Genomic DNA, 12,177 nt, shown 5'->3' with positions numbered 1-12,177 from the left:
TTGATCATTTTAAGTGTTAACCCACTCATTGACAACCTAGAGGTAGCAGACCAAGAGGTGGTCGACCATTATACTTGACTGAACGGTCCGTGGGCCAATCAGAACTCGGGGGCGGGACTTCCAGTTGTCAGGGCCGAAGCCATGGTCCGTGTCCCGGCACCTTTAAAAAAATAAAAATAAAGGAAACATTGGTTCACCGTTGCCATCGATGTAGGGAAACCATCTGGTTCTCCCACATCGATGGCAAAAGTATTCATCAGCCATAAACCATCGATGATTTAGAATCATCGATAGTCAATGGGCATCCCTAGCATAGCAATGCCCCGGCTCTGCAACGGGACCCTCCATCAGACCCCGGCAACAATAAAAAGTACCCCCCTCTTGGTGCGACTGCCCGCATCACATACTTACATTCTGGAGGTCTGTAAGAGGCCAGGCTCACTACTGTCCTGGCTATAGCCTCCCAGGAGGCAACTCCAGTGTCTGTACATTCAACTCCAGTTAGGGCAGCCTCATTGAGAGAAAGATGGAGGCAGATTATTTACTCTTGAGAGTCTGAACAGACATGCCACATAGCATAACGTACTACAGCACCTTACAGAGCTGCTAGTCAGGCCCCCACAGCGGCGAAAACCTTTTACCCCTAAGGCCCCCCATGTCCTAATTTCCCTTAAGCTCCCTGAGCAGATCCTCGGGAGGGCTTACATATGAGTTGGCACTTGATGTGCCATTTTCACATGCGATTTATCGTTTGTAACTCCCTGGAAACTGAAGACGGGCGCAAGAGAATAAAAATAAAATACTTTTTTTTTTTCAAAAGTATGAGTGGCCGCTGATTCTTTCGTATTGGAGGTCTTCAGATCTCTTGCCGGCCACTGCAGGTGATGCAGAGCAGGGACAGCACCTCTCCTGTCAGGCATTTCCCTGCTCTGCAGAAAGGTGTGTGCCAGCGGTGTGGCAACACTGACACACCCCTACAGTCCATATTGGATGTAAATGGAGCCCAAATTGCATAGTGTAAGGGGGCCCTTGTTACTTATTTCCTAGCATGGCGCCCAACATCTTATGCCATTGCATCGCATTGCATGCCATATATCCGCATACGATGCATGCGGTGCGATGTGATGTGATGTGATTTTTTTATTGTATAAGCACCCTAATGGGTGCTTACAACGTTAAAAGCAGCCCCAATACGATTTTTTATTATTACAATGTTAAATGCACCCCCACTATCAACGCAAACCCAAAGCGTGGCGAGCATGCGAGGGGCGGCGGTACGTGACCCCCGACCTTTTCATACCCCCACTATCCACGACGGCGTGGAGCTGATTTTAGATAGTGTGGCGAGCGCAGCGAGCCCGAAGCGTGGTGAGCCCCGCGAGGGGACGCGTATTACTTTACATGTATTCCGCGGGGCTCGCCACACTATATAAAATCAACTCCACGCCGACGTCGATAGTGGGGGTATGAAAAGGTCGGAGGACGCGTACCGCTGCGCTCGCCACGCTTCAGGTTGGCGTTGATAGTGGGGGGGCATTTAACATTGTAAGGACCCATCTGGGTGGTTGTACAATAAAAAAATCGTATACTATCACATTGTATGGCATACAATTTTTATTGTACAGCATCGCATACCATATTTAGTCTTATTGTATAAATGCGATGGGTGCCGTGCTAGGAAACAAGTACCGGCCCTTTACAGTGCAATTTAGATTTTAGTTTGAGCACACCTCACTTAAATCTAACACTGCACATGTTACATCTGCCCCACCTGCAGTACAGAATGGATTTGTTCATATGCAAAAATTGTAGCCTCACTAACAGGTCTGAATTAGTCCCTGCCCAAGAACACCATGCAGTTCCAACCACACGGTTCGATGCGGCGGCCGTCAATAACGATTCGATATCGTCAGCCACAAGAGGGAAGGAGGGACAGGTGGCACAAGGACAGCGAGCAGGGGGAGAGGGGATGCAGTATAGAGCAGCGTTACTCGGCTTCGATCTTCCAGATCAAAGTAGAAATAGACCTTCTTTCGATACCAATGCAGAACATTGGGATCAAATCTGGATCAAAGGCAGTTAAAACTGTTCGATTTAGAATACATTTTGATTTGAATCTGTTTCTAGAAGCAAAATAGAATGGAAAATGTGCCCAAATCGAACTGTGTGTACGCCCCATATTTCTGCTTCGATCTGCCAAAGCAAAAGCAGTTCCATGCGGCTCAATGCAGAACCCCCCCCCCCCTTCCCTCCCAGCCGATGACGGCAAACCACGGGGTCCCCGCAGCCGGCAATATACAAAATCAGTATTGGCCTATGTGTACACCCCATAAGCGTGCCCGGTAAGGAAAAAGGTCACGCCAAGTGTGCCCAGCAAGGGGGGAGTTCTATTGGGGGCAGTGTGTTGGCTTGTAACTATGGGGGTGAAGCGCCAAGAGATATGGTCAGCAGTTTTTTTTAAAGCTCATTCAAGCTCAATGAGAATTCATGTATTTTGGGAAGGGGTAGTGGGAAGTAGCACAAAATATCTTCTGCAAATCAGAAAATGTTAAAACCCCTTTCTTCATCACTCTGTATCTCATACATGAAACAGCAGCAGAAGTTGTATAATCAGTGTAAAAAAAAAGTTGGACACTAATTACCCTTATAAATCAGTTTAACCAAAATGCTGTTTCATGGTCCCAGCAGTCAGGTCTTAAAACATTCACCATTTCAATTAGTTACAACAACTGATACATTGAAACAAACTAGACTGCTAATACCCCAGACCTGGATATCCATAGGATCCTCTTCTCATGCAAACTTCTCTAGAGTACAAAATGGGCTGGAACAGGCCAATCAGACTCCCTGCTACTGATTACACATTTGTTAACTTTGCAGGTCACATGACAGGTACATGTGATGACCTTCTTTAGGTGGAACCTGATCCATTGGTTAGATTTGTAGCACCTTGTGGAGAATACTGGTGCTGCAGTGATTTGGCAGTAACAGGTGACTGGTCTGTGATTAGTGGTATGCGGTCGTTAGGTCGACCCTATTAAGATTAATATGCATTGGGTCGACCACTGAAGGTCGACAGGCCTTATGTCGACACCTGAAATCAGTCAACGTGGGTAAGGTCGACATGGTCAGAATGACGACACAAGCATTACGTCGACAATGGGAAGGTCGACATTCAAAAGGTCGACAAACGCAGGTGTGCAAAGATTTTTTTGGGGGTGGGACTCTGATGTCAGTGATGACTATTTCCAGCCTGTTTTTTAAACGGATTAGTGGAAGCCTTAGGGGCAGATTTATTAAGCTCGATTAAGTGATAAAGTGTCTGTTTTTTATCACCGGCCAATCAGCTCCTACCTGTCATTTTTCAAACCAAGCCTGTAACTACACAGGTAGGAGCTGATTGGCCGGTGATAAAAACCAGACACTTCATCACTTCACCGTGCTTAATAAATCTGCCCCTTACATACCTCCCAACTTTTCACCATGCTGAAGGCACGCGCCCGAAAATAGGGAGCGTGGCTACAAAAAGGGGTGTGGTCTATAAATGTGTCTTCCCGTGAGGCCACGCCCCCATTTCCCCGCTGTGGGGGCATGGCCCAGAGGCTCTGAGAGCATTTAGGCATGCCCCAAGCCCCCCTGCCTGCGGGAATAGATGCTGTGCGCATAGCGTTTATTCACCGCTGCTCACCAGCTGACTGGGGGAACTCCCAACAGCCCCCCCCCGCCACGGGACACTGACGGCCGCGGGAGGGATGCGGGAATGTCTCCGAAAACCGGGACGTTCCAGTTATCAGGACTGTTGGGAGGTATGCCCTTAGACTGGCACCGATGGAAATAAATGTTCAATGGTTTGGAATTTACAAATGAGTCAGCATGGATCAGTATTTGCAATGCATTTGCAATTTTGCAAGAGGTTATTTTTTTCTGTCTGGCCGGCGGATTTCTGCTCGCGGTCCACTGCAAATTTTCTGATTAGCGATCCCTGCTGAATTGGGCCCATTGGAACGTGCTTATCATATATATTATTTCTAGAAAGTGATTTTTGGTGCCGATCCCTTTTTTTCCAATTTGGAAATGCAGATTGTACTGTTTATTTAAAAAAAACGAAGTTAAAAATTGACTTTTGCCCCTAGAGGTTCCACTCTATCCGGATGCGCCGATACGGCGTGGCTAAGATGATCAGTTTTGCTCAGCTACCCAATTTGGTTACACATGAACATCTTTCCTCTTACTACAAACCACCAACCTCACTATAAAATGTATTATATTTTATTAGCATGTGAAATTTTCGCATTGGCCCCTTAGTTCTTGTGAACGCTAAAATGCAGATTTCTTTATTCTGATATTTTGTTGCTTCACTACAAACCAACCAACCAACCAACATCATGACACAGGTCGGGCAGGCGGCATTTATCTGTCTGCTAGGCTGTATATACAGCCTAGCGATCCAGGCTGAATTAGGCCCCATAAGTGTTTGCCCGTCGTTCCGCCAATGCTCCCTCTATTTATGCTGTGTGGTGCGTGCAGTGCACCTGTATGAGTGATTACACTGTAGTCACGCTGTTCCAGGGCCAACTCTGTTCATTCACTCTCTTTGCTGTATGTAGTTGCATGGTACATGCACGATTTGACATGGTAAATTATCTTATAGTCAGTCTATTTACATACGAATCATATAAACATCATTGATTGCAGGGCATCAGAGTTTATATATATAATTTTGGCTCTTCATGGCAAAACACATTTTGATATACTAAAGAAAAGATAAAAAACAGAAACGACATGCAAATTCTGATAACAGTTGAAATATTTAAAAAAGGGGAAGCAGACTCCAAATGTAATTTGTGATGTCTGCCAGGGTACTTCTGCCCAAAAGAAAGATGGCCACCGAAGCGCCGTTGCCTCACTGTACTGCGGCCGCCTGTGCGGTGACGTCATACTCGTGCGTCCTAGTCACTGTACAGCACGCAGCAGAACTCAGGAGTGCTGGTGTTGTGATCGTAGCTTCTGATATACGGTAGGAAGAGAGAACAGATACTTTATTGCAACTTTTTTTCTGTGTTGCCTGCTAATGGGATATAAATGTTCTGTGTTTCCTCACCAGAAGCCCTGAATACGCCATTGTCCGCATGGAGGCTCCGAAGGATGCTCCTCCACCCAAGCAGCAGCCGATGATCTACATTTGTGGAGGTGAGGAAGAGACGGTCCGCAACAGGCCCCTGTATGCTTATGAATGGCATGCTGCGACTTGTAGTTCATCAAAGTGCTGTAGAGACACTTTTCTATGTGTGGCATAAACCTTATTGTAGTAACTAGGGGTATGAGTTGGTTTGAATGTGGGATGCCTGTTCACAATACAATGCACGCACTGCTCATTACTACAACTGTGTTCTGGAGAGTTTTGCCGCTGTCCCCCTCGATACTAGACAGGGTGCACAGAGTTTAAGGTAAATCCCTGAACCAGCCCCAGTCTGGGTTAATATCCACTGTAGAAGGATTATATAAAAATAGTATAAGAATAATCAGCCACTGTTTTACAATAACTTTTAATTGAATAAGACATGGGCAGTAGCATAGTGATGAAAGCAATTGCTCCAACTTGTTGCCAGTGTCAGTACTGTACCAGTGTCACATGAGTAGTGCACATTATTGCGGAACACCCAAGTTGTATTCACCCCAGCACTACTGGAGATGCTTAGGTGCCCCAGAGACTCTCCCAGCACTGTCTGTTCCTATTCAGGGACTGGGATAACATCACAGGTCAGTACTAGAGATGGTCATCGACCAGCAATAATTTTAAATAATTGATGGTTTATGGCCGATGTCGAATACCTTTGCCATCAATTATCGGGGAGAACCAGGTGGTTTCCGTTAATCGATGGCACAGCAAAACCGATGTTTTGCTTCTGTTTTTGTTTTTTGTTTTTCTGTCAAAGTACTGGGACACTGAGCATAGCTCCACCCACGCCCCCGTATTTTGATCAGTCAACAAAAATGGATGACCGTCGATGGTCATCCATTGCATAGTTTAACACTATTGATGGCCAGTTGCACTATGGCCATCGATGGCAATCCCTAGTCGGAACCCCATCACGGTCACTGAGAAGGACCTGCATTTGGTGTCCCCTCCTTGGATGGTGAAATCTGGTGCAGTCCACAACCCCCCACTGCTTGTTACTTATTATTTGCTGGCAGAGATGTAGTAATTATATATTGGATAGTCCCTATATCTGTCCCAGAGTCGGCAGCACAAATATTGGGATTGTGCTGTTGGGTTGGGATATTTGGGTCTACAAGTTGGTCGACAGGTCAATAGGTCAACACAAGCATTAGGTGGACATGGGGTTTTCACTGTTTTTTAACCTGACTGTTGACACAGTTTCTAGTGCACCGCTTCGCTTGCGATGCTTCGGGCACGGTGCCTTGCTACGCTCAGCACACTATTTTATTCTCCCACCACACCCTAGTGGATGGTAGGGCATGAAATACCACGTCGGCTCAAAAAACCCATGTTGACCTTTGACTGTCGACCTAATGACCTGTCAACCTAGACCCATGTCGACCTAATGGTGTCGACCAACTTGCTGTAGACCCAATAATCGTATCCCGTGCTGTCACCTATGATACCCAGCAAAATCAGTACATGTTATTAATAAGCGTATTCCTAAATACAAATGTGCATTGAACTTTCTATATTTAATTCAACTGGTCGTGATGGGCATTTCGCTAATATTATTTTAGCCTACACAATGCAGCTTGATAACAGAGATGGCAATCTATGGTTTCTGTATTGGGTTGCAGGGTGGTGGCTTAATATATTGCATGAGTACCAGTGTGCCAGCTTCATATTTCTATGGTTTATTGATTAACATTTTAGGACTTGGCATTTCCTTTTCTTTCAGAATGCCATAAAGAAAATGAAATAAAAGCCAGAGATCCCATCCGATGTAGAGAATGCGGATACAGGATTATGTACAAGAAGAGAACAAAACGATGTATCCTTTTACCTAGTATTAATAGGATTAAGGGGGTTATTCTGATTCACTCGGAAAGGCACAATCACTCTCTAATGGACAAAACCATGTGCACTGCAGATGGGGATGATGTAACGTGCAGAGAGAGTTAGATTTGGGTAGGGGGTGTACTTCAAACTGATCTCTATGTTGCAGTGTAAAAATAAAGCAGCCAGTATTTACCCTGCACAGAAACAATTTAAAACCCAAATCTAACTCTCTGCACATGTTACATCAGCCCCACCTGCAGTGCATATGGTTTTGTCCATTAGAGAGTGATTGTGCCATTCCGAGTGAATCAGAATAACCCCCTAAGTCCTCTAGCTAAATGAATACCATTAACCCCTTCCCGACATTGCCTTTTTTGTTAACTTTTTTATTTTTTTTCCTCCTCGTGTTCAAATAAGCGTAACTTTTTTAATTTTCCGGCTATATAGACACATGAGGGCTTTTTTTTTGCGGGACAAGTTGTACTTTTTAATGGTACCATTTACTATACCGTATAATATTCTGGGGAATCAGGAAATAATTCAATGTGGGGTAAAAAGAAAAAAAAAAACGCAATTCCACAATTTTGCGCTGGTTACGTTTTTTTTGGAGTTCATAGTTCGTTTAAAATGATGGGTTATCTTTATTCTATGGGTCGTTACGATTCCGGTGATACCAAACTTAAATAGTTTTCGTTACGTTTTACCACTAAAAAAAAAAATAGAAAATTTTACGGTTTTTCTAATTTGCGTCGCGTCGCCATGTTCTGCGGCTTATAACTTTTTTATTTTTCCACCTACGGACCTGGGTGAGGGCTCATTTTTTGCGGGCTGAAGTGTACTTTTTAATTAATACCATTATGAGATATGGGCGACTTTCTGATCTCTTTTAGTTATTTTTTTTTTGGGTAGGCGATGCGACCAAAAAACGTAGTTTTGGCGTTGGGAACTTTTTTTTCCGTTTACGCCTTTAACCGTGCGGGATAACTAATGTTATATTTTAATAGATCGGACTTTTAGGAACGCGGCGATACCAAATATGTTTATTTTTTTTATTTTTTTTTTATTTTTTATTTATTTTTATTTGTGAAATGGGGAAAGGGGGGTGATTTGAACTTTTAATATTTTTTTTTTTTTTTTACTTTTACTACAAGGCCCCCTAGTGTACTTGACCACTAGGGGGCGCGATCGCTTGTACTAGGTTCAGCCATAGAGCTCTATGGCTGAACATAGTGATTTTCAGGCAGGATGTAATAGGAATGCTGACACGGCCAGCACAGGGGTCTACATTAGACCCCTGGCTACCATGGCAACCGATCGACACCCTCCGATCTCGCCGCGGGGGGCCGCGATCGGCGCCGGAGGGGGGCGCCCCCCCTCCGATCAGCTATTTAAGCACTGCGGGCGCTTTGCCCGCGGTGCTTAAATGGTTAAACGACCACGATCGGCGAACTCGCCGCTCGTGGCCGTGAGAGCAGGTGCCTGGCTGTAATATACAGCCATTACCTGCTCTCTTTCAAGCCAGCTCACTCCGTGAGCTGGCTTGATTCCCCCGCAACTGACATATGACGTAAATGTACGTCATATGTCGGGAAGGGGTTAAAGCAGTATTCACGGTTACATGTTCTGGCGGGGGGGAGGTTATAGGTCATAGGTTGACTGCATGAAGGTCGACATGGCTTAGGTAGACACCTGAAAATAGGTCGACATGGCTAAGCCCAATGGGGCTGGAAAGTTGACACAAGCATCAGGTAGACAATGGTAAGGTTGACAGTTAAAAAGGTCAACATGAGTTTTTCACGGTTTATGTACCAAATGTTGACATGGATAGCATTCGAAGTGTACTGCGGCCCCTTGCGAGGCTCACTGCACTCGTCACACCATTTCTCCCACCACGCCATAGTGGATGGTAGGGTATAAAATACCACCTGTTGGCTCAAAAAAACATGGAAAACCCTACCATGTCTACCTTTTCACCTTACCATTGTCGACCTAATGCTTTTGTTGACCTTCCAACTTGGCTCACTTGCTGCAGTACAAACTACACGCTGTCGAGATGGCGCAGCAACTTGTCCACTCTACTGAGGAAGCGGGTGGACTTGGAGGCGGGGCCCGGGGCATCACACAGGGAAGCATGTTATACACAAGGGCCTGACTTTTTAAGAGATTAGAAAGGTGCAAACATTAAAAGTGTTATTATTCCTTAATGAAATTTCAGTGGTCGTGTTTGATGCTCGTTAAAGTGGACCGATCTCCGATTCAGACTATTGTTTTTTTTTGTGGACTGATTCATGCAAATATTGTTTTCTTTGAAAATCTATAAAGTATGTGATGATTCCGTATGAAACTGTAAATTATTGCATGCTTTGTAATAAACTTTTTAGAACTCAAAAAGTATATAATTATAATCTTTTGGTTTTACTATTTTTTGTTGTTGTTGTGCTATTAATTTATTTTTCTAAATGGCCTAGTAATCTCTCTAAGACAGGTGGCCTTCAATTTTCTATAGACTGTATATAACTCCTATAACTACTGCTTTCCAAATTGTCCTTCTTAAACCTGTTTAAGAAGTTGGGATGTGATTGTAAGGTCAGCATGTCAATAGGTTGACCACTATTGGTTGACATAGACAAAAAGTCAACTCCTGGAAAAGGTCGACATAAGTGTTTCACGACCCCTTACAACGGAGCTCCCGCCGCCAAGTTACTTGGTTTGTATGAAAGGAACTCTAGCCATATGTTTTCTTTATCTCTGTTATAATAAATGAGGTCTGTTTATTTTTTGTCTTTGTCTTATACATCTTTTTTTCTTCTCTGTGGGAGACCTTTATTTTCCCCGTACCATACACCTCCATGGCCAATACTCACTACATGCTTCAGATTATCAGTACTTTATCCCACCCATACAGCGGAACAAGTCCCTGATTTATCCCCTGTTTCTTTGTGGTCTTGCTCATCATCCGCCCAAGAGGATTGTGGGAAACACGTTTCTTTTAGAAAGATCACAATATCATCCCTGGAGGTAGGAGGTTTGGGAGGGGTTCCGATGTATAGGTTTACTGCTAAAAAGGTAGACGGTGCTTAACCCCTTGAGTGCCAAGTGAATTTGTCAAAATAGGTGTAAAAAAATTGCCAGGCAAACTTTTTAATTCATCATAATGTCCTGTAATGTTACCTCATTAGGAAATATAATTTTTTTAAATTTGAATTTATATCACAAATGTGAGGGACGCTGGCATTTTTTGCGGATATTTTGAACATCTCACAGATGTTGGCACTCAAAGGGTTAAGGGCAATAGGTTAAAAAAGTTGACATGACAATGGTTTATATGTTTTTTGGGGGGTGATTCTTAACATGTCTTTCAACTTTTTGCTTGATTTACCATCCACATGGACTACAGTTGTGAATAGCAACCTAAGGCGAGCACAGTCAGCCTGGCTTAAAATATGGCGAGCAAAGTAAGCCTGCGAGGCTACAACTTTAAACTGATTGTGGTCATGTGATGAAATATACAAAATGTCACCCAGAAAAGTAAGGAACAAAATCTATTTGACCTTGTCGATCTAATGACTGTCTCTGTAGTTATTGTGGATCTTCAATAACACACCTGTCTAGGAGCTAGACCATTGTTAGTGAAATACAGGCTCCTGGTTCATTTTATTACTCGTCTACTGATGACGTCACTGAGCTTTTTATCTACAGTCTGCAGTATTTCCACAATTACAGTGGTGGCTGGGTAATGTGGTTGTGGTGTCTAATAACATCGTTCCCTGTCTCTGATGCTCTACAGTAAAATCAACCAAATTCAATATCTTTGTTTACAAACGACAACCACCTGGGCTAAAATGTTATGGGACTGAAGCAAATCACTAGCCTGTCAATTATCAATAGAAAATGTTGGGCAGCACGGACGGTGTAATGGTTAGAATAGAATCAACTTTATTGGCCATGTATGATTGCGCACACTAGGAATTTTTTGTGGATTACAGTGCAGCATCAATCAAGGATGAAGGGGGGGGGGGGGGACATTACATGCACGGAACACATACCTGCCGAGCTGCACAGCACCTAGGCAGCCAACATCGGCGCCACTGGTCGTTTCAGCAGCCAGGTAGGTGACACTATAAGCAGGGACCGTACAGTTTATTACACAGGGAACACATACCCGCCGAGCTGCACAGCGCCTAGGCAGCCAACATCGGCGCCACTGGTCATTGCAGCAGCCAGGTAGGTAACAATATAAGCAGGAACAGTATAATTATCACATGGGGCCTTATTTTAGTTCACTCTTTCTGACAAAATCCTTCTTAGATGGGCAAAACCATGTGCACTGCAGGTGGGGCAGATGTAACTTGTGCAGATATAATTAGATTTGGGTGGGGTCTTACTTCAAAGTGAGATCTATATTGCAGTGTAAAAATAAAGCAGTCAGTATTTTCCCTTCACAGAAACAAAATAACTCACCCAAATCTAATTCTCTGCACATTTTACATCTGCCCCCCTGCAGTGCACATGGTTTTGTCCATCTAAGAAGGATTTTGTCAGAAAGAGTGAACCAAAATAAGGCCCATAGAGAGCACATACCCGCCAATCTGCACAGCGCCTAGGCAGCCATCGGCGGCGCCACTGGTCGTTGCAGCAGCCAGGTAGGTAACAGTATGAGCAAAGACAGCACAGTTATCACACAGGAGACACTGGGTTACATATGGCTGAGTGCACAGTTCCTAGGCAGCCATTTGTGGCGCCATCTTCCTGTAGGGAGGGCCAGCGTGGTTAGCATGGGGGGGGGGGGAGAGAGTCAGTGAGGCTGGGGGAGAGTCAAAGGGGCCAGGGGGGGGATGCTGCTGCTGAGTTCACCCGGAGCTGGTGCTGCCTGCTGGGGTGATCCTGCTGGCCTCGGGTGTCATGCTGGGGGCTCCATGGCCAATATGCCTCCAGTCCTGGCCAGGGGGAGGGGTTCGCCGAATGAGCTGGTCCTGACCTCTCTGCGTCCTGACCCGACATGTGTCGAGCCCTCCACTGGAGGTGGTCGATGGTGCTGAGTGGTGCTGGGTGATCGATCTGCTGCCGGGGGCTGCAACGCTGCCCGCCTCCGGCTGGGAGATGCTGCATCCTCTCAGCTTCCTCCTGCCGCTCAGTGCTTCGGCGCTCACTTCGCCTGCCTCGTTCCCATCTCT

General features: G+C 45.0%; 1 protein-coding gene across 1 annotated transcript; it reads left to right on the top strand.

The window, feature by feature from the left end:
* The first annotated feature begins 4,889 nt into the window (after positions 1-4,889).
* On the top strand, positions 4,890-9,782 carry POLR2K (RNA polymerase II, I and III subunit K). The gene is made up of 4 exons (XM_083186206.1): positions 4,890-5,017; positions 5,105-5,190; positions 6,903-6,995; positions 9,219-9,782. The coding sequence occupies exons 2-4, from the start codon at positions 5,130-5,132 to the stop codon at positions 9,239-9,241; spliced, it is 177 nt and encodes a 58-aa protein (XP_083042332.1). The 5' UTR covers positions 4,890-5,017; positions 5,105-5,129; the 3' UTR covers positions 9,242-9,782.
* The last annotated feature ends 2,395 nt before the right edge of the window (positions 9,783-12,177 follow it).

This window comes from Crinia signifera, chromosome 5, assembly GCF_055691185.1.
Source record: "Crinia signifera chromosome 5, ASM5569118v1, whole genome shotgun sequence".
Lineage (NCBI taxonomy): Eukaryota > Metazoa > Chordata > Amphibia > Anura > Myobatrachidae > Crinia > Crinia signifera.
The sequence above is the reverse complement of the archived record's forward strand: the minus strand, read 5'-3'. Positions and strand labels throughout refer to the sequence as shown.

Bases quoted from the DNA above. Each gene is read 5' to 3' on its own strand.
- POLR2K (XM_083186206.1), top strand. From the start codon at position 5,130: ATGGAGGCTCCGAAGGATGCTCCTCCACCCAAGCAGCAGCCGATGATC. The intron at 5,191-6,902 runs GTGAGGAAGAGA...CTTTTCTTTCAG, and splicing joins GATGATCTACATTTGTGGAG to AATGCCATAAAGAAAATGAA. The intron at 6,996-9,218 runs GTATCCTTTTAC...ATGAAATTTCAG, and splicing joins CAAGAAGAGAACAAAACGAT to TGGTCGTGTTTGATGCTCGT.